This window comes from Sus scrofa, chromosome 6, assembly GCF_054392235.1.
Source record: "Sus scrofa isolate SSC_HxYL_T2T_F1_AM1 chromosome 6, Sscrofa_HxYL_maternal_Yorkshire_Landrace_v2.0, whole genome shotgun sequence".
NCBI classification, from domain to species: Eukaryota; Metazoa; Chordata; class Mammalia; order Artiodactyla; family Suidae; genus Sus; species Sus scrofa.
The window spans coordinates 64,936,191-64,962,730 of NC_139388.1; the positions used below are offsets into that span (position 1 = coordinate 64,936,191).

The window sequence follows — 26,540 nt, forward strand, 5'->3', positions numbered from 1 at the left end:
AATCTCCAAAATCAGCCTAAAAATTCTACACTTCAAGCAAACGGATGAGCAGATAACACAGAGAAGACTCCTGTGTAGGTATGTGTTTTCTCCCTGCCCTTCTATACACACACCTTTCTGCTTTAAGTCTTCTACCAAGAGGTTGGTTCCAGATCAATGATCCTAAACCTAAAACATATAATGTATACTAAAAAGACATTGTTCTTGCCTGCAGGCACTTACATTTTACTAGAGTACAAGATACTTAAACATGGAAGCGTATAAAGTACACAGGTAACACAGAGGATCATGAACTCCATGGCGATAGATGACTTATGGAGCTGGTGATAGTGGATGTACATGTATATATACACGTGTAGTTTTTTTTTCTTTCTTTTTTCTTTTTTAGGTCCACGTGCTTGGCATATGGAAGTTCCCAGGCTAGGGGTCAAATTGAAGCTGCAGCTGCCAGCCTATGCCACAGCCATGCCAGATCCAAGCCATGTCTGCGACCTACACCATAACGGCAGCGCTGGATCCTTAACCCACTGAGTGGGGCCAAGGGTTGAACCCAAATCCTCATGAGTATTAGTCGGGCTCATTACTACTGAGCCACAATGGGAATTCCTGGAGATGGTGGATAGTGTTAAAGGGAGAATTGGTATGTACTAGGCACACAAAAGTTGGGACGCTATTGAAGGCAATAGAGAAAGTACAGATGTACAAAATACTGGCTTAGGGTTGTGGAGTATTAGAGGAATTACAAGTTCCAGCATTTAGTACGTTACTGGCACACAGGAAGTGGTAAGCACTCAACAAATGTTGAATGAATGAGTGAAAATAGCTTAGCGGGACTGTCTCTGAGGCATAATCCAAAGGGAACACCAGAATCTGAAAGTCACCCAGACATTGAGATCAACCCTTGGAGAGCAAGCCCTCGCTCTAAGAAATCACTGTGAGTCCTGAAGGCTGTGTTGAACTTAGGGTAATCATTGCAACAATCAAGCTTAACCTGGTCCAAATCTTGTATTAGTGGAAACCTATGTTAAAGGCTTAACAGAGGAATGACTTGACCATTTCCAGGAATTAAATCTATTTACCTGTTTGTACTGTGCTATACAAGCTGCCTTAGTTTTTGCCCTCCCCCCCAAAAAATTTTTTTTTCACAAGAAAGCAAGAAAAATCTTCCCCCACCAAGAGACAAAGCAGTGCAGAACTAGATTCAGACTATCTGACACAATCTTAAATAACTGACTACTTTAAAAGGTCATATGAAAAAAGTGCACAGCAGGCAAATCAGACGGGTCATTTGATCAGAGAGAGAACTGTAAGAATCAAATGGAGACACTAGAAATGAAGAACTCCGTAAACGGAAAATACCTTCAACAGCCTCACAGATACACCTGACACAGCCACGGAAAGACGACGTGAACCTGAAGGTAAGTCAAAGGACATCAGAACACAAACCTACGTAAAGCCCAAAGGCTGTCGGGAAAGATTACCGGGAAAAAAAAAAAGTCATTGCATACAGAGGAACAAAGGAAAGCAAAAAGCTGTCTCTATGAAATGTTTAATGACAGTGTCTTTCAAAATTGATAGAGAAATGAAGACTTTCTCAGGGAAAAGAAAAACTGAGAAGATACATTGCCAGGAGACCCCGCATTAAAAGAAATACTTTAACAGAAGGGATGTGAAAAACAACATATCCCTGGATGTGTACAGAGGGACAGATCTGGAAATGGAATAAATGAAGGTAAGCTAATTTTTCTTTTATCTAAATATCTAAAAGCTCTCTAAAACAGTAAAATGTTTTATGTTGCGGCATATGTATGTGTAAACATGTGACAGAAGCACAAAGGGTGGGAGGGAGAAGGTGGGAATATCTTGTGTAGAAGCTGTGCTTTTTAATGGCCTATTTGAAGATCTATTCTGATTAATGGGTATATCATAACCGGAGAGTAACCACAAAAACATTTTAAAGAGATATAAGCAATTAAGAGAATAAAATGAAATAATGATCTGGAACCCAGTATGAAGGCAGATAGTGAACAAAAACCAAAGAATAGGCAGAACAATTAGAAAATAGTTAAGAGGATAGATGGCTTTTAATCAAAATACATAAAAAATTACTTCAAAGGAAATGGTCTAGGAGGTCCCTAGAGTTGTGGCCCAGTGGCAGCGAACCTGGTTGGTATCCTTGACGGTGTGTGTTTGATCACTGGCCCCACTCAGTGGGTTGAGGATCTAGTGTTGCCATGAGCTGTGGTGTAGGTCGTGGACACGGCTCAGATCCTGTGGCTGTGGTGCAGGCTGGCAGCTGTAGCTCTGATTAGACTTCTAGCCTGGAAACTTACATGTGCAGCAGGTGCGGCCCTGAAAAGACCAAAAAACAAAAACGGAAATGGTCTAAATATACCAGATGAAAGAGATTGTAAGGAGCTCCTGTCATGGCTCAGAGGTAACAAACCCAGCTAGTATACATGAGGATGCAGGTTCAATCCCTGGCCTTGCTCGGGGGGTCAGGGATCCGGCATTGCCACGAGCTGTGGTGTAGGTCGCAGATTCAGCTCGGATCCCGAGTTGCTGTGGCTGTGGCATAGGACAGCAGCTGCAGCTCTGATTCGACCCCTAGCCTGGGAACTTCCATATGTCCAGGTGTAGCCCTCAAAACCAAAAAAAACGATTGTAAGATTGAATGAAAAAGCAGGACCCAACTCCATGTTGTATAGCAGAAACTCACTCTAAAGGAATATATAAAACTTAAATAGCGGGGAGAGGTAAGATTAGACAAACACTAATAAAACTGAAATCACTGAAGTAGATTTCAGAATGAGAAATATAATCAGGGATGAAGAGAAACACTACATAACAAATTTTCTAGGTAAACATAACAATCCTAAATATATATGCATGAAATCAGAGGGGTACAAAGAACATAAAGGAAAAAAGAGTATGTAGAGATAAAGCTTATGATCTCCATTGGAAACTTCACCACTTCTCTCTTTGTTATTGATAAAACAAGTAAAAAATCTGTAAGGCTATAGAAGAATTGAACAGCACAACCAGTGTAACGAGTTGGCATTTATAAAACATTCCATTCCACAAGAGTAGAATACGCTTTCCAAGTACACATGAAACATTTCACTGAGACATCATAAAACAAATCTTTTTTTTTTTTTTTTCCCCTCCACTTTTTAAGGCCGCACCTGCGGGCTGTGGAGGTTGCCAGGCTAGGGGTTGAATCGGAGCTACAGCTGCCAGCCTACACCACAGCCAGAGCAATGCCAGATCTAAACCACGTCTGACCTACATCACAGCTCACAGCAACGCTGGACCCTTAACCCACTGAGCGAGGCCAGGGAGCAAACCTGCAACCTCATGGTTCCTAGTTGGATTCGTTTCTGCTGTGCCAAGATGGGAACTCCTTTTTTTTTTTTTCCCACAAAACAAATCTTAATGAATTTTTTAAAATTATGTAAAGTATATTCCCTGATGATAAAGGACTAAATGAGCAATAATAGCATGGTATCTGAAAATATTTGGAAGGTATAAATTAGAAATTCCATTTTAATAGATCTCAGAGCGGTTCTGATTATCTCATTTCTTCTTGAGTGAAGTTGGCAGTTTGATTCAAGAAACTTTTGTATTTTATCCAAATGGTGAAATTTGTTTGCAAAAAGTTCACAGCATTCTCTTATCATCCATCTAATAACTAGAATTTGTAATGATGTCACTTTTGCCATTCCAGATGTTGGTAACTTGTATATTTTCACTTTTTCTTCCTATTGTCTGAGTTCACCAGCTTTTGCTCTTCTGTTTCCTCTTGATTTCTATCCATTCTTATTCTAACTTTGGGTTTCATTGCTCTTAATTTTCTAATTTATTAAGGTGTAAATTGAAGTTATTGATTCGAGAGCTTTATTTTATAACTTAGTGCTGTTATGTTTCCTTCTAGGTATGGAGTTAGCTGCATGCCTCATATTTTGATGTGCTATGTTACAAGCTTCATTTAGTTCAAAATACTTTGTTTTCCCATTTGCTTTCTCTTTTATCCATAGGTTACTAACTATTAGACCCAAATATTTGGGGATTTTCCAATTATCCTTCTATTATTTACTTATAACTTGTACCATTCTGGTCAGAAAACATTTTATATGGATTGAATCTTTTTAAATTTATTAATTAATGTTTTAAGGCCTGGAATGTTATCTGTCTTGGTAAATGTTCTGGGTGCATTTGAAAAGAACGTGTGTTCTGTTCCTGGGTGGAGAGTGTTTTTAAGTGTCAGGTCAGATAGGCTGATAGCATTGTTCAAGTCTTCAGTATCCTTACTGATTTCCAGTCTACTTGTTCTTTTGAGAGATGGATGTCAAAGTCAGTTATAGTTGTGGATTTGTCTGTTTTATTGAAGTACAGTTGATTTACAACGTTGTATTAGTTTTAGGTGTAGAGTGAAGTGATTCAGTAATGTATACATCCATTCTTTTTCAGATTCTTTTCCCATATGGGTTATTATAGAATATTGAGTAGAGTTCCCTGTACTATACTGTAGATCCTTGTTGATTATTTATTTTGTTTATAGTAGTATCTTTATTCCTTTTTTTTTGTCTTTTGAGGGCTGCACCCATGACATAGGGAGGTTCCCAGGCTAGGGGTCCATTGAGAGCTACAGCTACCAGCCTACACCACAGCCACAGAAACGCCAGATCTGAGCCACGTCTGCGACCCATGCCACAGCTCATGGCAACGCCGGATCCTTAACCCACCGAGCAACGCCAGGGATCGAACCCTCAACCTCATGGTTCCTAGTAGGATTCATTTCCGCTTTGCCATGATGGGAACTCCTACAGTAGTATCTGTTAATCCCAAGATCCTAATTTATCCCTCTTCCACCTTCCCCCTTAGGTAACCATAAGTTTGTTTTCAAAGTCTTTGAGTCTGATTCGGTTTTGTGAATAAGTTCATTTGTATCATTGTTTTAGATTCCACAGAAGTGATAGCATATGATGCTTGTATTTCTATGTCTGACTTCTCTTACTATCATAGTCTCCAGGTCCACCCATGTTGCTGCACGTGGCATTATTTCATTCTTTTTATGGCTGAGTAATATTCCATTTTACATATATACATATATCACATCTTTATTCATCTGTCAGTGGACAGTTGGATTCAGCATCTTAGCTATTATAGACGGTGCTGCAATAAACATTGGGGTTCTGGTATCTTTCCAAATTATGGTTTTCTCTGGATATATTACCAAGAATGGGATTGCTGGATCATATGGTAGTTCTGTTATTAGTCGTTGTTGGTTGGTTTGTTTTTGACTGAACCCAAAACATGCAGTATAGTTCCTGGGCCAGGGATTGAACCTGCCCCACACCTGTGACCCAAGCTACAGCTGTGACCACACCAGAGCCATAACCTGCTGAGCCACCAGAGAGCTTCTATTTTCAGTTTTTTAAGGATCCTCCGTACTGTTTTCCATAGTGGTTGTATGAATTTACATTCCCACAAACAGTATAGGAGGATTCCTTTTTCTCCACATCCTCTCTAGCATTTATTGTTTGTAGATTTTTTTTTCCTCCTTTTTAGGGCCACATTAGGGGCATATGGAAGTTCTCAGGCTAGGGGTCAAATTGGAGCTGCAGCTGCCAGCCTATGCCACAGCCACAGCAAAGCCAGATCCAAGCTTCTCCTGTGACCACTGTCACAGCTTGCGGAAGGGCTGGATTCTTAACCCACTGAGCAAGGCCAGAAATTGAATCCACATGCTCATGGATGCTAGTTGGGTTCTTAACCTGCTGAGCCACAAGGGAACTTCAGTTGTTTATAGATATTTTGATGGTAGCCACTGTGACTGGTTTGAGGTAATATATCATTGTAGTTTTGATTTGTATTTTTCTAATAATTAGTGATGTCAAGCATTTTTTTAATGTGCTTCTTGGCCATCTGTATGTCTTCTTTGGAGAAATGTCTGTTTTGATGTTCTGCCCGTTTTTTTTGATATTGAGCTGCATGGGATATTTTTGAAGATTAACCCCTTGTTGGTTGCTGTGTTTACAAATATCTTCTCCCATTCTATGGATTTTCTTTTCTTTTCTTTCTTTCTTTTTTTTTTTTTTTTTTGGATGGATTCCTTTGCTGTGCAAAAGCTTTTAAGTTTTTTTTAAATAATTTTTATTTTTTCCATTATAGCTGGTTTACAGTGTTCTGTTAGTTTTCTACTGTACAAGGTGACCCAGTCACAGATAGATACATTCTTTTTTGCACATTATCATGCTCCATCATAAGTGACTAGATATAGTTCCCAGTGCTATACAGCAGGACCTCATTGCTTATCTATTCCAAAGGCAACAGTTTGTATTTATTAACCCCAAATTTCCAGTCCATCCCACTCACTCTCCCTTTCCCTTGGCAACCACAAGTCTTTTCTCCAAGTCTATGAGTTTTTTTCCTGTGGAAAGGTTCATTTGTGCCGTATAGTAAATTCCAGATATAAGTGATATCATATGGTATTTGTCTTTCTCTTTCTGACTTACTTCGCTCAGTATGAGAGTCTCTAGTTCCATCCACGTTGCTGCAAATGGCATTATTTTGTTCTTTTTTTGGCTGAGTAGTATTCCATTGTGTACATGTACCACATCTTAATCCATTTATCTGTCCATGCACATTTAGGTTGTTTCCATGTCTTGACTATTGTGAATAGTGCTGCAGTGAACATACGGCTGCGTTTGTCTTTTTCATGGAAAAGTTTTGTCTGGATATATGCCCAAGAGTAGGATAACTGGGTGTTATGGTAGTTGTATATTTAGTTTTCTAAGGAGTCGAAGGTTTAATTAAGTCACATTGTTTATTTTTGCTTTTAGTTTCATTACTCTCAAAGGTGAATAAAAAGATATTGCTGAACATGGATGGACCTAGAAATTATGACGCTAAGTGAAATCAATCAGACAGTGAGACACCAACATCAAATGCTATCACTTATATGTGGAATCGGAAAAAAGGACACGATGACCTTCTTTGCAGAACAGATACTGACTCACAGACTTTGAAAAACTTACGGTTTCCAAATGAGACAGGTTGGGGGTGGGGGGATGCACTGAGGGTTTGGGATGGAAATGCTATAAAATTTGGTTGTGATGACTGTTGCACAACTATAAATGTAATAAAATTCATTGAGTAGTTTAAAAAATGAAACCATTCTGTATTCACTGATGCGAAATGATCTCTCAGCTGTAATAAAGGAAAAAAATCAAGGTGCAGCAGAGTATATGGCCATTGGTGTTCAATATGAGTTTATAAATATGTGTTTATGCTTGAAAAAAAAAGATATCGCTGAGATTTACGTCAGACAGTGTACTGGCTATGTTTTCTCTAAGAGTTTTAGTGTCTTATATTTAGGTTTAAGTTTATATTTAGGTTTATATTTCATTTTTAATTTATTTTTGTGTATGGTGTTATTATTCTAATTTCATTCTTTTTCATGTAGCTGTCCAGTTTTCCCAGCACCAATTATGGAAGAGACTTTCTTTTCTCCATTGTATATTATTGGTTCTTTTGTCTTAGATTGACCATAGGTGTGTGGGTTTATTTTGGGACTGTCTGTCCTGTTCCATTGATCTATATTTCTGGGTTTTGGGTTGCCAGTACCATACCGTTTTGATTACTGTAGCTTTGTAGTATAGTCTGAAGTCTTACAATCTGATTCCTCCAGCTCCATTATTCTTTTTCCAGATTGCTTTTGCTATTTGGGGTGTTTTGTATTTCCATAAAATTTTAAAGTTTCCTGTTCTAGTTTTTTGAAAAATGCCATTGGGGGAGTTCCCATTATGGCACAGCAGAAACAAATCTGACTAGAAACCATGAGGTTGCAGGTTTGATCCCTAGCCTCGTTCAGTGGGTTAAGGATCTGGCATTGCTGTGAGCTGTGATGTAGGTCACAGATGCGGCTTAGATGTGGCATTGCTGAGGCTCTGGCATGGGCTGGAGGCAACAGCTCCAATTCGACCCCTAGCCTGGGAACCTCCATACACTGCAGGTGCGGCCCTCAAAAGACAAAAAAAGAAAAGAAAAATGCTATTGGTAACTTGATAGGGATCTGCATTGAATCTGTAGATTTTCTTGGGTAGTATGGTCATTTTGATAGTACTGATTCTTCCAGTCCAGGAACACAGTATGTCTTTCTATCTCTTTGTGTCACCTTCAGTTTCTTTCATTGGCAACTCATAGTTTTTGGTTTAGAAGTCTTTTGCCTCCTTAGGTAGCTTTATGCGTAGGTATTTTATTCTCTTTGATGTGACAGTAAATGGGATTGTTTCCTTAATTTCTCTTTCTGATATTTCATCATTAGTGTATAGGAATACAAGAGATTTCTGTGTATTGATATGTGTGTGTGTGTGTGTTTTTAGGGCTGCACCTGAGGCATATGAGGTTCCCAGGCTAGGGGTCTAATCGGAACTGTGGCTGCTGAACTACACCAGAGCCACAGCAATGCCAGATCCGAGCCGTGTCTGCAACCTACACCACAGCTCATGGCAACATCAGATCCTTAACCCACTGAGTGAGGCCAGGGATTGAACCTGCAACTTCATGGTTCCTCGTTGGATTTGTTTCCGCTGTGCCAAAACAAGAACTCCCTGTGTATTGATTTTGTATCCAGTAAATTTATGAAATTCATTGATGTTCTTTGATAGGATTTTCTATGTATAGAATCATGTCATCTGCAAACAGTGACACTTTTACTACTTCCTTTTTAATTTGGATTCCTTTTCTTTTTCTTCACTGAAAAAAGTCTTGTCATGGCTAGGACTTCCAAAAACTATGTTGAATAAGAGTGGTGAGAGTGGGCATCCTTGTCTTGTTCCTGATCTTAGATGGAATGCTTCACCTTTTCACCATTGAATATCACATTAGCCGTGGGTCTGCCATATATAGGCTTTATTGTGTTGTGTTCCCTCTGTGCCCACTTTCTGGAGAGTTTTCATCATGAACGGATGTCGAATTTTGTGAAAAGCTTTTGGTTTTAGAAGGATAGCTATTAACTTGTCTCTGAATGTTTGGTAGAATTCACCTGTGAAGCTATCTGGTCCTGGACTTTTATTTGTTGGGAATTTTTATATTACTGATTCAGTTTCAGTACTGGTAATCTGTTCATATTTTATATTTTTTTCCTTGTTCAGTCATGAGAATCTCCTTTTCTAAGAATCTGTCCATTTTCTTGGCGTATAGTCTTTTATGATCCTTTGTATTTCTGTGGTGTTGGTTGTGACTTCTTTTTCATTTCTGATTTTATTGATTTGGGCCCTCTCTTTTTTTATTGCTGAGTCTGGCTAAAGGTTTTTCAGTTTTATTTTTTCAAGGGATCAGCTTTTAGTTCCATTGATCTTTCCTATTTTTTTAAGTCTCCATTTATTTCTGTTCTTGATCTGTATGAATTCTTTCCTTTTACTAACCTTGGGTTTTGTTTGTTCTTCTTTCTCTGGTTGCTTTAAGTGTAAAGTTGTTCATTTGAGATTTTTCTTGTTTCCTGAGATATGCTTGTGTCGCTATAAATTTCCCTCTTAGATCTACTTTTGCTATGTCCGATAGGTTTGGATTGTCATGTTTGCATTTTTATTTGTCTATAGGTTTTTTTTTTTTTTTTTTTTTTTTTTTTTTTTTTTTTTTTGTCTTTTTGCTATTTCTTTTGGGCCGCTTCCACGACATATGGAGGTTCCCAGGCTAGGGGTCGAATCGGAGCTGTAGCCGCTGGCCTACACCAGGGCCACAGCAATGCAGGATCCAAGCCGCGTCTGCAACCTACACCACAGCTCACGGCAACGCCAGATCGTTAACTCACTGAGCAAGGGCAGGGACCGAACCCGCACCCTCATGGTTCCTAGTCGGATTCGTTAACCACTGCGCCACGACGGGAACTCCTGTCTGTAGGTATTTTTGGATTTCTTCAGTGATCCATTGGTTGTTTAGTAGCATACTGCTTATCCTCCACATGTGTGTTTGTTTTGAAGTTTTCTCTGTAGTTGATTTCTAGCCTCATGATAATGTGGTCAGAAAAGATACTCAACATGATTTCAGTTTTCTTATATTTATCAAGGCATGTTTTATGGCCTAGTATGTACTCTGTAGTATGTTCCATGTGCACGTGACAAGAATGTATATTTTGCTGCTTTCAGGTGGAATCCTCTGTAAACATCAATTAAGTCCATTTTGTCTAATGTGCCATTTAAGCCCTCTGCTTCCTTGCTGGTTTTCTATCTACACGGTCTGTCCATTGATGTGAGTGTTACTGCCCCCTGCTGTTACTGTGTTACTGTCAGTTTCTCCTTTTATGTCTGTTAATATTTGCTGTATATATCAAGGTGGACCTCTGTTGGGTGCTTATATATTTACAGGTGCTTTATCTTCTTGTACTGATCCCTTGATCAATATGTAGTGTCCTTTTTTATTTCTGGTGACAGTTTTTATTTTAAAGATTTGGATTTGTCTGTTTCTTTTCATAGTTCTATCAGTTTTTCCCCGTATTCAAGTAATTTTTCTTTTCTTTTTAGGGCCACACCCATGGCATATGGAGGTTCCCAGGCTAGGGGTCAAATCGGAGCTGCAGCTGCCGGCCTACACCACAGCCACAGCCATGCAGGATCCAAGCTGCATCTGCGACCTACACCACAGCTCCTGGCAACGCCGGATCCTTAACCCACTGAGCAGGGCCAGGGATCGAACCCGCAACCTCATGGTTCCTAGTGAGATTATTTCCACTGCACCACAATGGGAACTCCAGCTTCAAGTAATCTCTTCACATGCATGTTCTGATTAGTATTCAGAGTCAACTCAGATAAAAATTCTGCAGATGTCTAGGGATTTTTTCCTCTTAAGAACTTTCAGAAACTTCATCTGGTGAATTCCAGCCACCTCAGTCTCCTTGACTCCCAGCTGCATTTCCTCAGCTTAGGGAAACCACAGCCTGGAAAGACTTCTTTCAGTTTCTGGGGAAATCAGAGGCCTCACCTCATTAATCTCCCATTTATCAAGGATCCCTGTTTCTTTGCCTGCTATCCAGTGTCTTAAATTCCAAGGTTTCATATATTTTTGTCCACTGTTTCATATGGGAGGGTAAACAATTCCCTGTACTTCCACCTTCCCCAGCAGTGCAGATCCAAAATAAGCATTTAGTGAGGGTAGGAATCACTACAGATCTAGGATTTTTATTTTTAAAAAGCTTTGCAATTAACATTCTTTTACATAGGCTTTTGAAATTTTTTACTAATATTTTTAGAGGATTAAATTGCTGTATCAAAAGAGAGTCACATTTTTATTTATTTATTTAGGGCCACACCCACAGCATATGGAAGTTCTCAGGCTAGGGGTCAAATCTGAGCTGTAGCCTCCAGCCTACACCAGAGCCTCAGCAACTTGAGATCTGAGCTGCGTCTGCAACCTACATCACAGCTCACAGCAATGCCAGATCCTTCACCCACTGAGCAAGGCCAGGGATTGAACCTACGTCCTCATGGATGCTAGTCGGGTTCTTTAACCGCTGAGCCACGATGGAACCCCGAGAGTCATATTTTAATAAATATTGGCAACATGCCTTTCCTGTTCACAACAGGAACATTTGCCATGATGAGTTCTTAGGTGAATTTTATGTACCTTTGTCTCAAACTGCCTACATCTTGCCCACCTTGAGATATATTAGTGAAGTTTTTCAGAATTTCTTCTGTCTACTTTTTCTCCACTGTGCTACTTTAGCTAGAGGGCAGAGAGTGCCAAACATACTGGCATGTTCTTTTAATTTGGCCCTGACGGTTGTTTCTGTATTATACTTTTTATAGTGTGTGATATAAGGTGGTATCACTTTCCTCTTTCAGTGATGCTGACATATTTTGTTGTTGTTCAGTTTTGTTAAGAGCAATTTCTTCCTTTCTTTTTTTTTTTTGCCTTTTTGCTTTTGCCTTTTTGCCTTTTCTAGAGCCGCTCCCGTGGCATATGGAGGTTCCCAGGCTAGGGGTCTAATTGAAGCCTAGTCTAATTGTAGCCACCAGCCTACACCACAGCCACAGCAATGCCAGATCCGAGCCGCCTCTGCGACCTACACCACAGCTTACGGCAATGCCAGATCCTTAACCCATTGAGCAAGGCCAGGGATCGAACCCGCAACCTCATGGTTCCTAGTCGGATTTGTTAACCACTGCCCCACGATGGGAACTCCAAGAGCATTTTCTAAGTCTGAGTCTACTATTTTTCCACAGGGTCTAGAGTTAACTTTTTTTTCCCTTTTCTCCTCCCTCCCTTCCTTTCCTTCCTTGGCTGCCCCATGGCATATGGAGTGCCCCAACCAGGGATCAGATCCAAGCTCCTATTGCAGCCTGTGCCGCAGCTGTGCCAACACTGGATCCTTTAACCCACTGTGCCGAGCCGGGGATTGGACTTGTGTTGTGGCGCTGCAGAGGTACCACCAGTCCTGTTGTGCCACAGCAGCACCTCCTAGAGTTTACATTTTTGAATGAATAGAGCTCTTCCTGATCTAGCTATTTATCAAACGCCAGTGAGTCTCAAATATTACCGTGTATTCAGATCACCTGGGCATTTTGTACAGCTACAGATTCTGAATGACTAGGTCTGGATTAAGGTCCAAGATTCTGGAATCCTGGCAGATTCTCAGGTGACGCTGATGCTGCTAGGCTATGGCCCACTCGCTGAGTAGCAAGGACTTAGCATTTATCTTGCAGTCCTGCATGTCATTTGCAGCTTCCCGCTCCTCTGTCACGTGACAAATTACCTTTTCAAAACCCCTGTGTTTCCTCCTTGAACACTCCAGCTCCTCCCCTACCTCGCTTTTCCTGTTATAAACAGAGTTTAGGGAGACAGCTTTTCTCTTTTTGGCCATGCCCATGGCATGAGGAAGGTACCAGGCCAGGGATCCAACTCATGCCACTGCAGCAACCCAAACCACTGCAGTGACAATGCTGGTTCTTTCACCTGCTGTGCCCCAGGGGCACTGCTTTCCTAGGGAGACTTCCGAAGCCAGCCCTTTCACATCCAGCCAAAGTCAGGGGGCCCTGTCTTTTGCCCTTCCAGATACGCCACTGCTTGGGAGGAATGTGGTGCTCAGTGCGTCATCAGTTTCTGCTCCCGGGGTTCTCCCCACATTTAGCAGCATTTCCTTGTGGATTTTGAGACTTGGATTATAGCTGTTTCTTTACTTCATCAAAGACGGAGCTTCTATGTCTGCTGCTGCTTCTTCCTGTTGCTTTAACTTGCTTTCAGAAAGGAGAAGTGGATAGATGTCTTGATTCCACACTTTAAGTTCAGAATTTAGTAACTATTTTGGAAGCCTCCTCATCCATACCTTCGAATTTCCTCCTTAAGGAAGTGTACCAGTCTCCCCCTCTTTTCTAGAGACCAGGAAGAGCGAGGGGGAAATGAGGTTTTCTTTTTTAAAGGCAGTCCTCTTTGTCGAGCAGAGCTGCTTCCCTTCATGGAAACAGCTTCACTCCGTTAGCGCTCTCGGACATCTGTGCAGGAAGCCTTCTTCGAAGTGCTTTAAAAGGAACTCCCCTGAAACCTCCGGCACGAATGGTCCAGGTGAGTTTCAACCACCTGTCACCCACTCTAGTCCCTTGCTGTTGGAGTTACCTTGTCCACCACATAGCTGTCTAAGAAGTCTAGCCAGGTAGCGTAATAACAAGCTGCTGCATCCTGAGTCACTTGACCCGTGGAAATTCAACTTACCCATATGCTCTTGAGGCTCAGGCAGAGCCCTGTCGTTAAACACAGTATTTCTGCAGCAAGAGACATGAGTATTTACTCACTTAGTGAATCAGTAGATCCCTCCTGTCAGTTCACGTCTGCATTTTCTTTACGGGAACCGATTCTCAACTGCCCTCTACCCCGCCCCCATTCCATGGGACATTTTGTTTTCTGGCCAATCCAGTGATCCAGTCCCCTCACATACGGACTTGACCCAGACTGGCCAAATAACCCATATCATGGATTAGGGGACTGGTCTACAGTGTGCATACAGCATGAACTGAAATGAATTAGTTTTTCCTCCCAGGGACTGACAGAAAGGCTGAGAGAGAGAAGATCACCATGCTTTTGAGATTAAAAACTCTAAGGATTTTATTTTTTATTTTTATTTTTTTGTCTTTTGCCATTTCTTGGGCCACTCCTGTGGCATATGGAGGTTCCCAAGCTAGGGGTCAAATCGGAGCTGTAGCCGCCGGCCTACACCAGGGCCACAGCAACGTGGGATCGGAGCTGTGTTTGCAGCCTACACCACAGCTCACGGCAACGCCGGATCCATAACCCACTGAGCAAGGGCAGGGATCAAACCCGCAACCTCATGGTTCCTAGTCGGATTCGTTAACCACTGCGCCACGACGGGAACTCCATAAAAACTCTAAGGATTTTAAAGTCTAATATCATGCACCATTTTATTCCTACCAAATGACAGCCTGCCCGAGAATGAAACAACTGAAAGAACGATGAGCTACTCATCTCGGATGAATCGGAGCACCTAGGTCCCGCCTGCCTGAGGCTGGACCATACACGCTCGGCATCTTTCAGCTTAAGGAGCTGATAAATAACCTTTTCCCTAAATGAATTCGGATTGAGTTTCTGTCAGAATCCTGATTATAGCTGCTATAGTCTTATTTGTAAATTCATCAACTTCATGCACTCATTTACGAGTCTTTCTTATCAGAGAACAAGGACTTAACTCATCCCATCAGGTAAGTTAAATGAGCCTCTCTGATGTATTTTTAACTTGAAATATAGCTGACCTGTACTTCTTACTCGAGATATATAGAGGAGATGTCGGTTTTAGAAATGGCCCTTTACATACCCGAAGCATATCGCCCCCTCGCTTCAGTCTCTTATTTCCCTGGCAAACTCCGCCGTCCGTCTATCAGCTGTATTTTGCCTTTCCGTTATTAAGTAGGTAGATCAATATATACACGTACAAGACTTAAGGGATTTTTCTGTTTTGAAGTGGGAAACAAAATAGCATTAGATCCTTATCACCATGTAAATGTTATTCCCCGAAGGGCCAGAACCAAGCAGTATGCGAAGATATTTCCTCCTATTAAGTCCAATATTGTGACCCCAGTTCCCACTCAAAGGAGTCTATTTCTAATATCCGTCATACAGATTCTTTTTAAAATTTTAGCTATTTTCCAAAATTGACACACTTTATGAGGGCTTGGCTTCTAATAGGACCATGCTGTTTGGTATGGCTTTGCCTTTGTTTTTTTTTCAAGAGCCAATAATTGCCTTTCTCTTCTTGTAACAAACTTTTGTCTTCACTATATTACTAGAATCCCCAAACTTGAAGAGTTCCTTTGGGGCACACCGGGTTACGGATCTGGCATCGTCACGGCTGTGGTGCAGGTTCTTTCCCTGGCCCAGAACTTCATACGCTGTGGATGCAGCCAAAAAGAACAAACAAATCCTCATGCTTCGTGTTAATTCTATGTAATGTAACCCTTTCCAGTCTTCCTCAAGTTTTTCTTCCCTGTCTCCCTGGATTTCTAGCCTACCAGTAATTTGGTCTGATTGCTGCAGGATGACCATGCTAGTTATCCTCAACCCTACTGTGCCAGGGTAGGTCCACTGCATAAAGCCATTCTTGTTTCTTTCCTTTTCCATCCAAATGTTGCTAATCATTTAATCTCCTATATAAAGGACAGGGGGAGTAAACTGAAGTAAACCACACATGCAAAATACCAGTATTTGGGAGTTCCCTTGTGGCTCGGCAGGTTTAGGATCAGACATTGCCGCTCCTGTGGCATGATTCAATCTGTGGCCCAACCTCATGTTTTATTTTATTTTAGCCTCATGTTTTTTTTTTTTACTGTTTGGATATAGACCTCTAGATTCCATGAAATTTTACCTCTTGAGTTGACAAGTGCTATTTTGTATTCTACAATCTAATATTGCTCATGGAGTCCCCATTGTGGTGCAGCAGAAATGAATCTGACTAGGAACATGAGGTTGCAGGTTCGATACCTGGGCCTTGCTTGGTGGGTTAAGGATCCGTGAGCTGTGACATAGGACACAGATGCGGCTGAGATCTGCGTTGCTGTGGCTGTGGTGTAGGCCGGCAGCTGCAGCTCTGATTCAACCCCTAGCCTGGGAACTTTCATATGCCCCAGGTGTGGCCCTAAAAAGCAAATAAGTAAATAAATAATATTGCTCATGGGAGGGAAGGCTAATGCTGTCTTGATTATTATTATCTTTTAGGAGGAATTAACATTTTTTGGAAAACTTTTAGGATAGTCTCATCTGTAGTATTATGAAATTCCACAAGCATAATTCTGGTGCCTTTTTTCCTATTGTAATTGTTTTTATAATATAATTGTGATTGTATAAGTATGGTTGAGCACTTCAGCTTGCTCACCATTCAGTGAATTAATCCACATTGAACAGTCATAACTTTTTTCAGTTTAGAAAGATTCTTAACCACTTATTTAATACAGTGCTCTTAGATTTTCTCTATTAATTTTTTTCTCTGAAACGTGCATTAGTTAGACATTGGACCTTGTAAACTTCCAAGTCCCTTTTGTCTCTCATTTTCTTTTAGATTCATGAACTTAAAAGAGTTTCCATAATTTTCTTTCAAACCTTCTATTATTACAGTAGTAATGCATTCTTTTTTCTTCCACCCTACGGCATAGGGAATTCCTGGCCAGGGATCAGAGCTGGGCCACAGTTGCACCCTATGTTGTTGCTGCAGCAGTGCTGGATCCTTAATCCACTTTGCCGGCCTGGGGATCAAACCTCTATTCCAGCACTCCAGAGATGCCTCTGATCCCATTGCACCAGAGAGGGAACTCCAAGAATGCTTTTTCATTCTTAAGAGTTCTTACTTAATTCTTTTTGGTAGCTTCTCATACTTGCTTTAAAAATGCATCATCTGGAATTCCCATCGTGGCGCAGTGGAAAATGAATCCAACTAGGAACCACGAGGTTGTGGGTTCGATCCCTGGCCTTGCTCAGTGGGTTAAGGATTCAGATGTGGCTCAGATCTGGCATTGACGTGGCTGTGGCATAGGCCAGCAGCTGTAGCTCTGATTAGACCCCTAGCCTGGGAACCTCCATATGCTGCGAGTGAGGCCCTAAGAAGACAAAAGACAAAATAATGCATCATCTGATAAATCTCAGACTAACATAAATGTTAATTTTCTTCTCATTATATAACTTCTCCTCTTCTGAGTTTCGGCTGTCTCTTGGTCCTTATGCTGATACGTTTCTTCATCTGTGATGATCCTTAGTTGTCTGTTCACACTTAAGAATGGTATGGTGTAGTTATCTTAGGTAGATAGCAAAGGTTCTTGTAGCTCTCTTTACCTGAATGAGGTTTACTAGACTCTCTGTAGTCAAGGGAAGAGCTGGTGAGTTGGTGAGATTCTCCAGAGTCCAAAAAAGTTTTCACCTTAGGCTGCCAGCTCTCACCCTAGTTGACCTAGTTCTCCATAACTTCAATTTTTCCATGGTGTGAAATTTTAAATGGTTTGCAATTTTAAATGATAACATTCTTGGAGGTCCTCTTGTGGCTCAGTGGTAACTACCCCGACTAGTATTCAGGGGATGCGGGTTCAATCCCTGGCCTCACTCAGTGGACAAAGGATCCAGCATTGCCATGGGCTCTGGCATGGGTCGCAGATGCAGCTTGGATCTGGTGCTGCTGCGGCATAGGCCAGCAGCTGCAACTCCAGTTTGACCTCTAGCCCCAGGAACTTCCAGTTCTCTCTCCAAAAGAAACACTTATCCGTTGGATGTGTCCAAGACTTTTTCTGAATGTTTGCATGCTTGTGAAAACGTCTTAGAAATAGGTTTAAAATCTCTGATACTCTATTATTAAGCACATTTTTCACTTTTTAATCAGTTTTTTATTGACAAATCCCTATCACTACTACCAGTCCTTTCTTTTAAACTGGTGCTACTATTTCCGTGTAGCCTATGTATGCCTCTATTGATTTAGATTTAGACTGAAATTTAGATTGTTTCCAGTTTCATATACTAACTAATCTGCCCGCCAGAGGTTATAGTGAACATTTTAAAAACTTCAGTGCCTCCAGAGTGCCAGTAAGGAGTACCCATTTCTCCACACAGTTGCCAAGTTTTTATAATACGTTATTTAAATTTGCATCTCAGTACTAGCCAGGTAGGGACTCATATTCATTAGTCATCTTCATTTCTTCTATGATTTGCCCATTCTTATCTTTTGTTCATTTTCATTCTTGCTTGGTTGTCCTTTACCTATCTGTAGCATTTTGTTTTTGTTTTGCTTTTCAGGGCTGCACCCCATGGCATATGGAGGTTCCCAGGCTAGGGGTCAAATCGGAGCTGTAGCCACTGGCCTATACCACAGCCACATCAGATCCGAGCCGCGTCTGTGTCCTACACCACAGCTCACAGCAGTGCTGGGTGGAGGCCAGGGATCGAACCTGCACCCTTATGGATGCTAGTCAGATTTGTTTCTGCTGAGCCACAACTAGGAATATCTCCCTATTTGTAGATATTCTTACAGCTTTCCCTTTGTCATTTTTTCCCTTTCTGTTGCTTATCTATTAACTTTTTAAAAGCACACTAACTTTTGATATAACCAAGTTCATTAATCTTCCCTTTATGGCTTTCATTTTTGTCTGATTTAGGAAGATATGTCCAACACCAAGGTTAAAAACATATCCTACTATATTATCTTCTAATACTTTTGCTGTTTACTTCTACACACAGGATTTATGCAGCCAGAACTCATTTTTGTGACTGGTGTGCAGGAAAGGTCCCATTCAGTTTACTTATATACTTATGAGCGTTCCTGTGGGTCACAGAGGGTTATGGATCCAGTGTTATCACTGCACAACTGGGGTTGCTGCTCTTGTGCAAGTTCGATCCCTGGCCTGGGAACATCCACATGCCACAGGTGTGGCAGAGAAGCGGTGGGCAGGGGGCGTGTGTGGAGTGGGGAATCTGTTGGTAGGGGTACTATCTTCACTTTCAAATAGAAAACCATTTAACGGTCCTGTCGTCTTGTCTCCTTAGCTCCAGCCTCGACACAAGCCAGCTCAAAGCTTGAGCTCTGCTGGGGATGCTGTAGGCAGACCCCCATTACTGAAATTCCCATCACGCAGAAATTTCAGGTAACAGCGTTTTCTCCCTTTCATGAAAAACTTTGTTTTCCCTTTTGTCTTTTACCAAATTTCTTTCATCCACTGATGACTTATTTTCTGCTTGTTTGATACATTTCATATTTATCTGTTTAATAGGCTATAGAAGATAAACTTATTTTTAACTGCAAAAGAAAATCTTGATTTCCTGATGAAAATTCTGAAATTTGTTATTTTTAGAAACATGGTACAGATTCATACTCCCTCATATCAGTAAAGAGAAGTATCTCCTCTGCTGTGCTCTTGCAGTGCAAATTTTGTCAGTCTATCGAAAAATGGCAGTTCGTTAGTTTAACTTGTACTCTGATCCTGGTGAGATTCAGTACTTACCACACTTGCATCAGTCACCTGCTGCCTCTTTATACCCTTTGCCCATGAAGGGAGGTGTTATTTTCTAAGTGATTTGTAGGAACACTTTTATGGTAAGGATATGAATTTCATAGGTTAAGTGTATTTTAATCATTTTATACATTTTTTTTTTTTTTTTTTTGCTCTTTAGGGCCACACCTGCAGCATTTGTCAAATCGGAGCTACAGTTGCCAGTCTATACCACAGCCACAGCAACCTGAGATCCAACCCACATCTGAAACCTCACCACAGGTCATGGCAACACTGGATCCCTGATCCTCTGAGCGAGGCCAGCGATCAAACCTGCATCCTCATGGATACTAGTCGGATTCATTTCCCCTGCACCACAATGGGAACTCCAATTTTCTGCAGTTCTCATGTTTAAAAACCTTTTGTACCATCTCTGACTGCATAAAAAACATATTAAAGTTCTTATGCAGTCAAACCTGGAATCTTTGTTGCAGGCGGGTTTTGGATCTCATGTTTAGGAAGATTGTTCTCCATGATTGTAAAGCATGTTGTGGTGTCCTATAATGATACTGGTTTCATTTGGATAAAGTGAAGATATTATTTTGTATAGCAGTAACTTTTTTCTTTTTGGCCACACCATGGCAGTGATTACACCAGATCCTTAATCTGCTGAGCCACAAGGCAACTCCCGGAAATAACTTTTTTGAATAGAATCATATTTGGCAATATGTTTTAGCCACTGACATGAAATATCTTTATATTTATGTGTGTATCTGTTGTGAATGTGTGTGTGCATGTTGATACACACAAAATGTTTTAGGCCTTGAAATATTCTTAGGATTTTGTTAGTTACAAAGAATCTGTAGATTAATTTGGGGCCTACTAACCTATGAGTCTTCCCCAAAAAAAGGATAAAATGTCTGTTCTTTTCATCCTCCATTTAACTTGCATCATTTTCTTTCTACCTATATTCTCTTGAGAACTGGTTACTGCATTGATTGCATACTCGAAGCCTTCGGGAGTCAGGAAGTGATGTAAAGTCATGAAGGGAACAAGGAGTGATGTGAACCCTGGAGAACTGGAAAATTCATGCCCACCTCAAGGTATGCATATTCAAGTTAAACTTGATGCACACCAAGTCAAACGTATTCATGAGTTTTGACCTACAATTTTGGTTTCTTTTCCCTCTAGTTTTGAAATGATAGCTGAGAAAGCGTAACAGGTTTTTCTGTTTAAATGACATGGGTTTAATACAGTTCATCTACCTGTAATTAGGGGAGGAGAGTTAAATTTTATTTTCTATTCTTTGGTTATTGACTATATAAAGTTCTCTTTTAGAAAATATCTATATTGCTTTTGTTTAAATGATGACTACATCTCAGTAAGTTTTACTTACTACAAGTGATTTTTAAAACCTGGCTTCTTAAAACTGTTGAATAGATAATGAAGTTAGTTTTTCTTATCAACAAAATCAGTTCTCTGTATGTTTATGCTGAAACTGAAGGCAGCATCTTAATCATCATGGACTCTGACATCAGCTCTATTACATCTTATCATCCACCTTCAAAACAATGGCTACTGTTCCTAGTTAAAAATCTTTACAGTATCTTGAGTCTTGAGGTGTTGTTTTTATTTATCAATCATTGCTGAGATGATCAGGTCTTATCTGTATACATAGTATCTTTTTATCTATTACCTTAATGTTTATTGAATGATTATGCTAGGCACTCTGCTGGGCAAATTACATGCATTATCTCACTTAATCCTCTTGTTAACTTCTGAGGTAGTACCATTATTATTCCCGTAACATAAATAAGAAGATTGAGCCTAGAAATGACAGAATGTCTGTCCAAAACTAGAGGTCTAGAAAATGGAAGAGTAAGAATTGAAAACCAGACCTATTTGATGCTGGCTGTGAGTTCTTGATTTCTTGGTTAAGTATCTAAAGAATGAGATGGATAGTGACATGAGATGGGACTTTGAAACATAGACTGGAATGAGGTATTGGCAATGAGAAGGTGTCTTTTAGGCTACTTTGAGAAATATGTGCCTTGACCTAAGAACTATGGGATGCTAATGAAAAGTTTTAATGAGGGAGAAGTGATATGATCAAACTTTTAAATACAAGTTTGACTGCAATATGGACAACGAGCAGGAAATGGTAACTACAGGGAGACCAATTAGAAAGCTCTTTCCATAGTCCATGTCAAATAGATTTCTGTGTGTTGGACAAACATAATAGAATGGAAGCGTATTAAAGGAGTTAGAGTCAAGGCCTGTTTAGGAGATCAAACCTATAGGTCTTGGCAACTGACTGGACATAGAGGGTGAGGGAGAGGAAAGAGTCAAGAATGACTCCATTGTATGTATTCGCTCATGATGAGCAAGGTGGGCTCTCTGCCTAAAAGATTTCCTGCAATCTTTACATTCATAGGGTCTCTCTCCAGTATGAATTCTTTGATGTAGAGTAAGGGATCCACTGTAACTGAAGGCTTTTCCACAAATGTTACATTCATAAGGTTTCTCTCCAGTATGAATTCGCTGATGTTGTGCAAGGCCCGCATTCTGGCTAAATGTTTTCCTACATTCCTTACACATGTAAGGTTTCTCTCCAGTATGACTCCTCTGATGTTGTGCAAGTGATGAACTGTTGCTGAAGGCCTTCCCGCATTCAATACATTCATAGGGTTTCTCTCCAGTATGAACCCTCTGGTGTTGATCCAGGTAAGCAATCTGGCTGAAGGCTTTCCGACATACTTTACATTCGTAAGGTTTCTCTCCAGTATGAACTCTCTGATGTTGAGCAAGGTGTGCGTACTGGCTGAAGGTTTTCCGACATTCCTTACATTCGTAGGGTCTCTCTCCAGTATGAATTCTCTGATGTACAATCAGGTATCCACGATGGCTAAAGGCTTTCCCACAGACACTGCATACGTAAGGTTTCTCTCCGGTGTGAATTCTCTGATGCTGAGCAAGAAACGAACCATTACTAAAGGCCTTTCCACATTCAATACATTCAAAAGGTCTCTCTCCGGTATGAACTCGCTGGTGTTGAGTCAGGTGTGCAATCTGGCTGAAGGCTTTTTTACATTCTTTACACTGATAAGGTTTTTCTCCAGTATGAACTCTCTGATGTTGAGCAAGGTGGGCATTCTGGCTGAAGGCTTTCCGACACTCTTTACATTCATAGGGTTTCTCTCCGGTATGTATTCTCTTATGCTGAGCTAGGTTTGCACTCTGGCTGAAGGTTTTCCCACATTCAACACATGCATAGGGTTTCTCTCCAGTATGAATTCTCTGATGAAGAGTAAGAGATGAGGTCTGGTTGAAAACTTTCTCACATTCATTACATTTCAAAAGTTTCTTTTCTACATAAACTTTCTTACGTTTCATTTCAGCAGGTTTTTTCTGGTACCTTCTCTTTTGTGGCTCATGTTTATGTATTCTTTCTTTGGTAGGAAAACTCTGCTTTATGTCAAAGATTGCACCCTGATGGAAAGTCTGCCAAGATTTAGTATATTCATTACTTTGCTCTACATTGAGGATTTCTTTATGAGTGATCATCAGTTGACCAGGATGCACCTCCTGACTTCTCAACTGGTTCTTACACCAATCCTCACTTGTACAGTTTTCTCTCAAACTGGAGCAGTCAAGGTTATAACTAAGATGGCTTCTTGCCATTATCACTACTTTGGATGATTCTTCATATGTAACTTGCTTTGATGAAAATTCATTGTTTTTAGATGCATATTCCCAATCTAAAAGATATCAAGAAAACAAATGTGTTTTGTAATTATGCATTAGAAAACTTATAAAAGAAAAATTGGTAAATGACATACACAAATTCAAGGATTTAACAGCTGTTAAACACAGTCTAATAATATACGAAAGAGAACTTTGTGAAATGTATTAATAAATGAATTAATTGGAGTTCCCATCATGGCTCAGGGGTAACAAACCTGCATCCTAGTATGGGTGTATCTGTTAGGATGCAGGTTTGATCCCTGGCCTGGCTTAGTGGGTTAAGGATCTGGCATTGCTGTGAGCTGTGGTATAGTTTCCAGATGTGGCTCAGACCTGTTGTTGCATAGGCCAACAGCTGCAGCTCCAATTCGACCTCTAGCCTGGAAACTTCCATATGCTGCAGGTGCAGCTCTAAAAAGACAAAAAAAAAAAAAATCATGCATAACTATCTATATGAACAGTCTCCAAATACCATTCCTCTCTTGCCTCATGTTTCCTGCATACCAGCTAAGTTCGTTATCTTTTAAAAACCAATTTCATGTCAATATGACTAAAAAAAACCTCTGTAAGATCCCCAGACCCCAAAACATAGCAGATTCCATTAACTGTCATAGGTGTACAGAAAACTATGTGGTTAAACTTTTGCAACCTGAAAAGGATCTTCCTGAATATCATTTTCTATATGATACGTTCCAACCAAGTGTAAATTTTCAGTTGATCACAAAGCTAAGAAGCCTTTATATACAAGTCATTTTCTATCAAATTGCTTGATTTTATTAACCTGCCACAGGTGTTAAAACCTGTGGGTTAATCTGTTTTACCTTTTCTATTCCCAAATCGAATCACCTGTTATTCTGTTCAAGACTTTCGAATGGTCTCTCACCTTATTTATAGTAAAATCAAAATTTCTACTATGATTTACAAAACCAGTGTAGCACATAAAGACACATGTAGAACTTATACAAAATTGGCTATGTAAAATTATAGTAAATCGAATCCAGGAAAATATGAACGTGTAATCACAAGTGCAAAGTTACTTGGGCAGCAGATACAGCTCTTCTTAGTTATGAACGAACCCCTTGAACATTGTCAGTGACGGTAATCACACTATTACCAAAGGGCAGCCACTTTATTACAGTTACTTGACAATCCCTTACTTGAAGGAAATGAAGGAAAACATTTGGGAAACAGAAGGAAATATAATTGTTGAAGAGCAGTTTGTCCAAAATATCAGATGTGATAGTTATTGTTCTTCTATCTAATGATTTTTGGAGTGGTTGAATCATGTGATTGCAAAGGCTGGTTATACTAAAAGTTGGTATTGTAATCATGTTAGTCTTATATCAAATTTCTTCCAATATGCGATAAAAAGTGCAAAGTTAAGTTTAATATGTGAAAATCGTTGTAATTCTAGAAAATCATATCATGTCAATAGATAAGAAAGTATTTTACTAGGATTTCCTATTGTGGCTCAGCAGAAATGAACCCGACTAGTATCCATGAGGACACAGTTTGGATCCCTGGCCTCACTCAGTGGGTTAAGGATCCGGCATTGCCATGAGCTGTGGAAGAGGCCTCAGATGCAGCTCAGATCCAGTGTAGGATAGATAGATATGGAGATCAAGAGAACATAAGAGTTCAGAATTTAACACATGCATATATGGTCAACTGATTGTCAGCAAAGGTACCAACAAGACAATATAATGGGGAAGGGAAGGTCGTTCTAACAAAGGGTACTGGAGCCACTGTATATCCAGGGGAAAAAAATGAACTTCAAACTTTACCTCACCCAAGACACAAAGATTAATGGATCATATTCCAAAATGTTAAAGCCAAAACTATAAAATTCCTAGGAGAAAAATACTGACTGAATAAACTCTCTGTGACCTGAGGGTAGCAAGAATTTCCTGAATGTGACACAAAAAGGACAAAGACAATAATTTAGACTTCACAAATACTGAAAGCTTTTTTGATGTTCAAAAGACAGCAATAGAAAAATAAAAACACAAGCCACAACTGGTACATGTATCTTGATACACATAAATGACAAAGGACTTGTATTATAGGCTGTATAGGCATACCTCAGAGATACAACAGGTTCACTTCCAGGCCATCCCAATAAAGTAAATATTGCAATAAAGTGAGTCACGTGAATTTTTTGGTTTCTCGGTGCATATAAAAGTTATGTTTACACTATACTGTAGTCTACTTAAGCGTGCAAGAGCATTAAATCTTAAAAAATCAGTGTACGTAACAATTAAAAAGCACTTACTGTTTAAAAATACTAAGCATCAACAGACAATGCAGGAATTCCAAAAAACTTCAATTTGCAAAAAGGTGCAATAACGTGGAACACAACAGAATGAGGCATACTTGTATAAAGAACTCTTAACAATTCAATAAGAAAGACAACCTAATGAAGCAAAAGATTTGAACAGACACTTCAAAAAAAGATACACGAATGGCCAAAAAGCCATGAAAAGATGCTCAACATTATTACTTATCAGAGAAATGCACACTAAAACTACACTGAGAAACCACAACACAATCATCAGAATGAATAAAATAAAAAATACTCACTAAAATATGGTAAGGATGTAGAGCAACTGGAAGTCTTCCACATCACTGGTGGGAATGAAAATGGTACAAGCTCTCTGGAAAACTGTTTGGCAATTTCTTAAAAAGTTAAAACATATTCCTATCATACAATTCAGTTTTTCCACTTTTCGATATTTACCAAAGAGAAAAACATGTGTCCAAACCAAGACTGCTTAATGTAGCCCCAAATGGCAAACAACCCAAATGTGCTCGAGCAGGTGAACGGAAAAAACAAAGTGTGGACCATCTATACCAAAGACGGCTACTTGGCAACAAAAGGAATAAAGCACTCATACGCGCAGCACTGTGGGGAATTTTTAAGTAATTTTCATGATGAAACAAGCCAGACAACAGGAAGATTCCATTTAGTTTACAAGCAGACTGATCTACAACGAGACAGATCAGATTCGTGTTTAAAGCCAGGAGTGGACAAGGATGGACTGCAGAGAGGCACAAGCTATCTTACGGGGTGATGATTTCATGGATGTACACAACTGTCCAAACTCAGCATATTGTTTATATGAATGCAATTTACTCTGTAATTAAAGTCATTAAGAAAAAAGATGACAGGTGGAAACAAGCATTAAGACAGACTTTAGTGGGATTTCCCACTGTCCCTCAGCAGAAAGAAACCTGACTAGTAATCATGAGGATGCATGCTCAATCCCTGGCCTCACTCGGTGGGTTAAGGATCCAGCATTACTGCACGCTGCAGCGCAGGTTGCAGACACGTTT

General features: G+C 40.1%; 1 protein-coding gene and 1 long non-coding RNA gene across 19 annotated transcripts in view; one reads left to right on the forward strand and one right to left on the reverse strand.

Annotated features, from left to right (window-relative positions):
- The first annotated feature begins 15 nt into the window (after nt 1-15).
- Nucleotides 16-25,347, forward strand: LOC110261074 (uncharacterized). 7 transcript variants are annotated; one of them, XR_014806782.1, is made up of 7 exons: nt 13,419-13,560; nt 14,432-14,708; nt 15,294-15,450; nt 15,541-15,579; nt 19,021-19,118; nt 19,645-20,566; nt 22,922-25,347. It is a non-coding gene; the product is annotated as an uncharacterized LOC110261074 (long non-coding RNA). The 7 variants fall into 7 exon arrangements; XR_014806779.1 differs by lacking the exons at nt 13,419-13,560; nt 15,541-15,579; nt 22,922-25,347 and adding exons at nt 388-1,418; nt 1,579-1,732 and having other exon boundaries at nt 19,645-19,945; XR_014806784.1 differs by lacking the exon at nt 15,541-15,579.
- ZNF583 (zinc finger protein 583) overlaps nt 20,687-26,540 on the reverse strand; it is a 34,920-nt gene continuing 29,066 nt past the window's right edge. For all 12 annotated transcript variants that reach the window (XM_021095099.2, XM_013998841.3, XM_084962234.1 and 9 more), the window contains one exon: nt 20,687-23,221. In XM_021095099.2, coding sequence (XP_020950758.1) covers nt 21,744-23,221 — 1,478 coding nt within the window. In that variant the 3' untranslated portion in view covers nt 20,687-21,743. The remainder of the gene's footprint in view (nt 23,222-26,540) is intronic.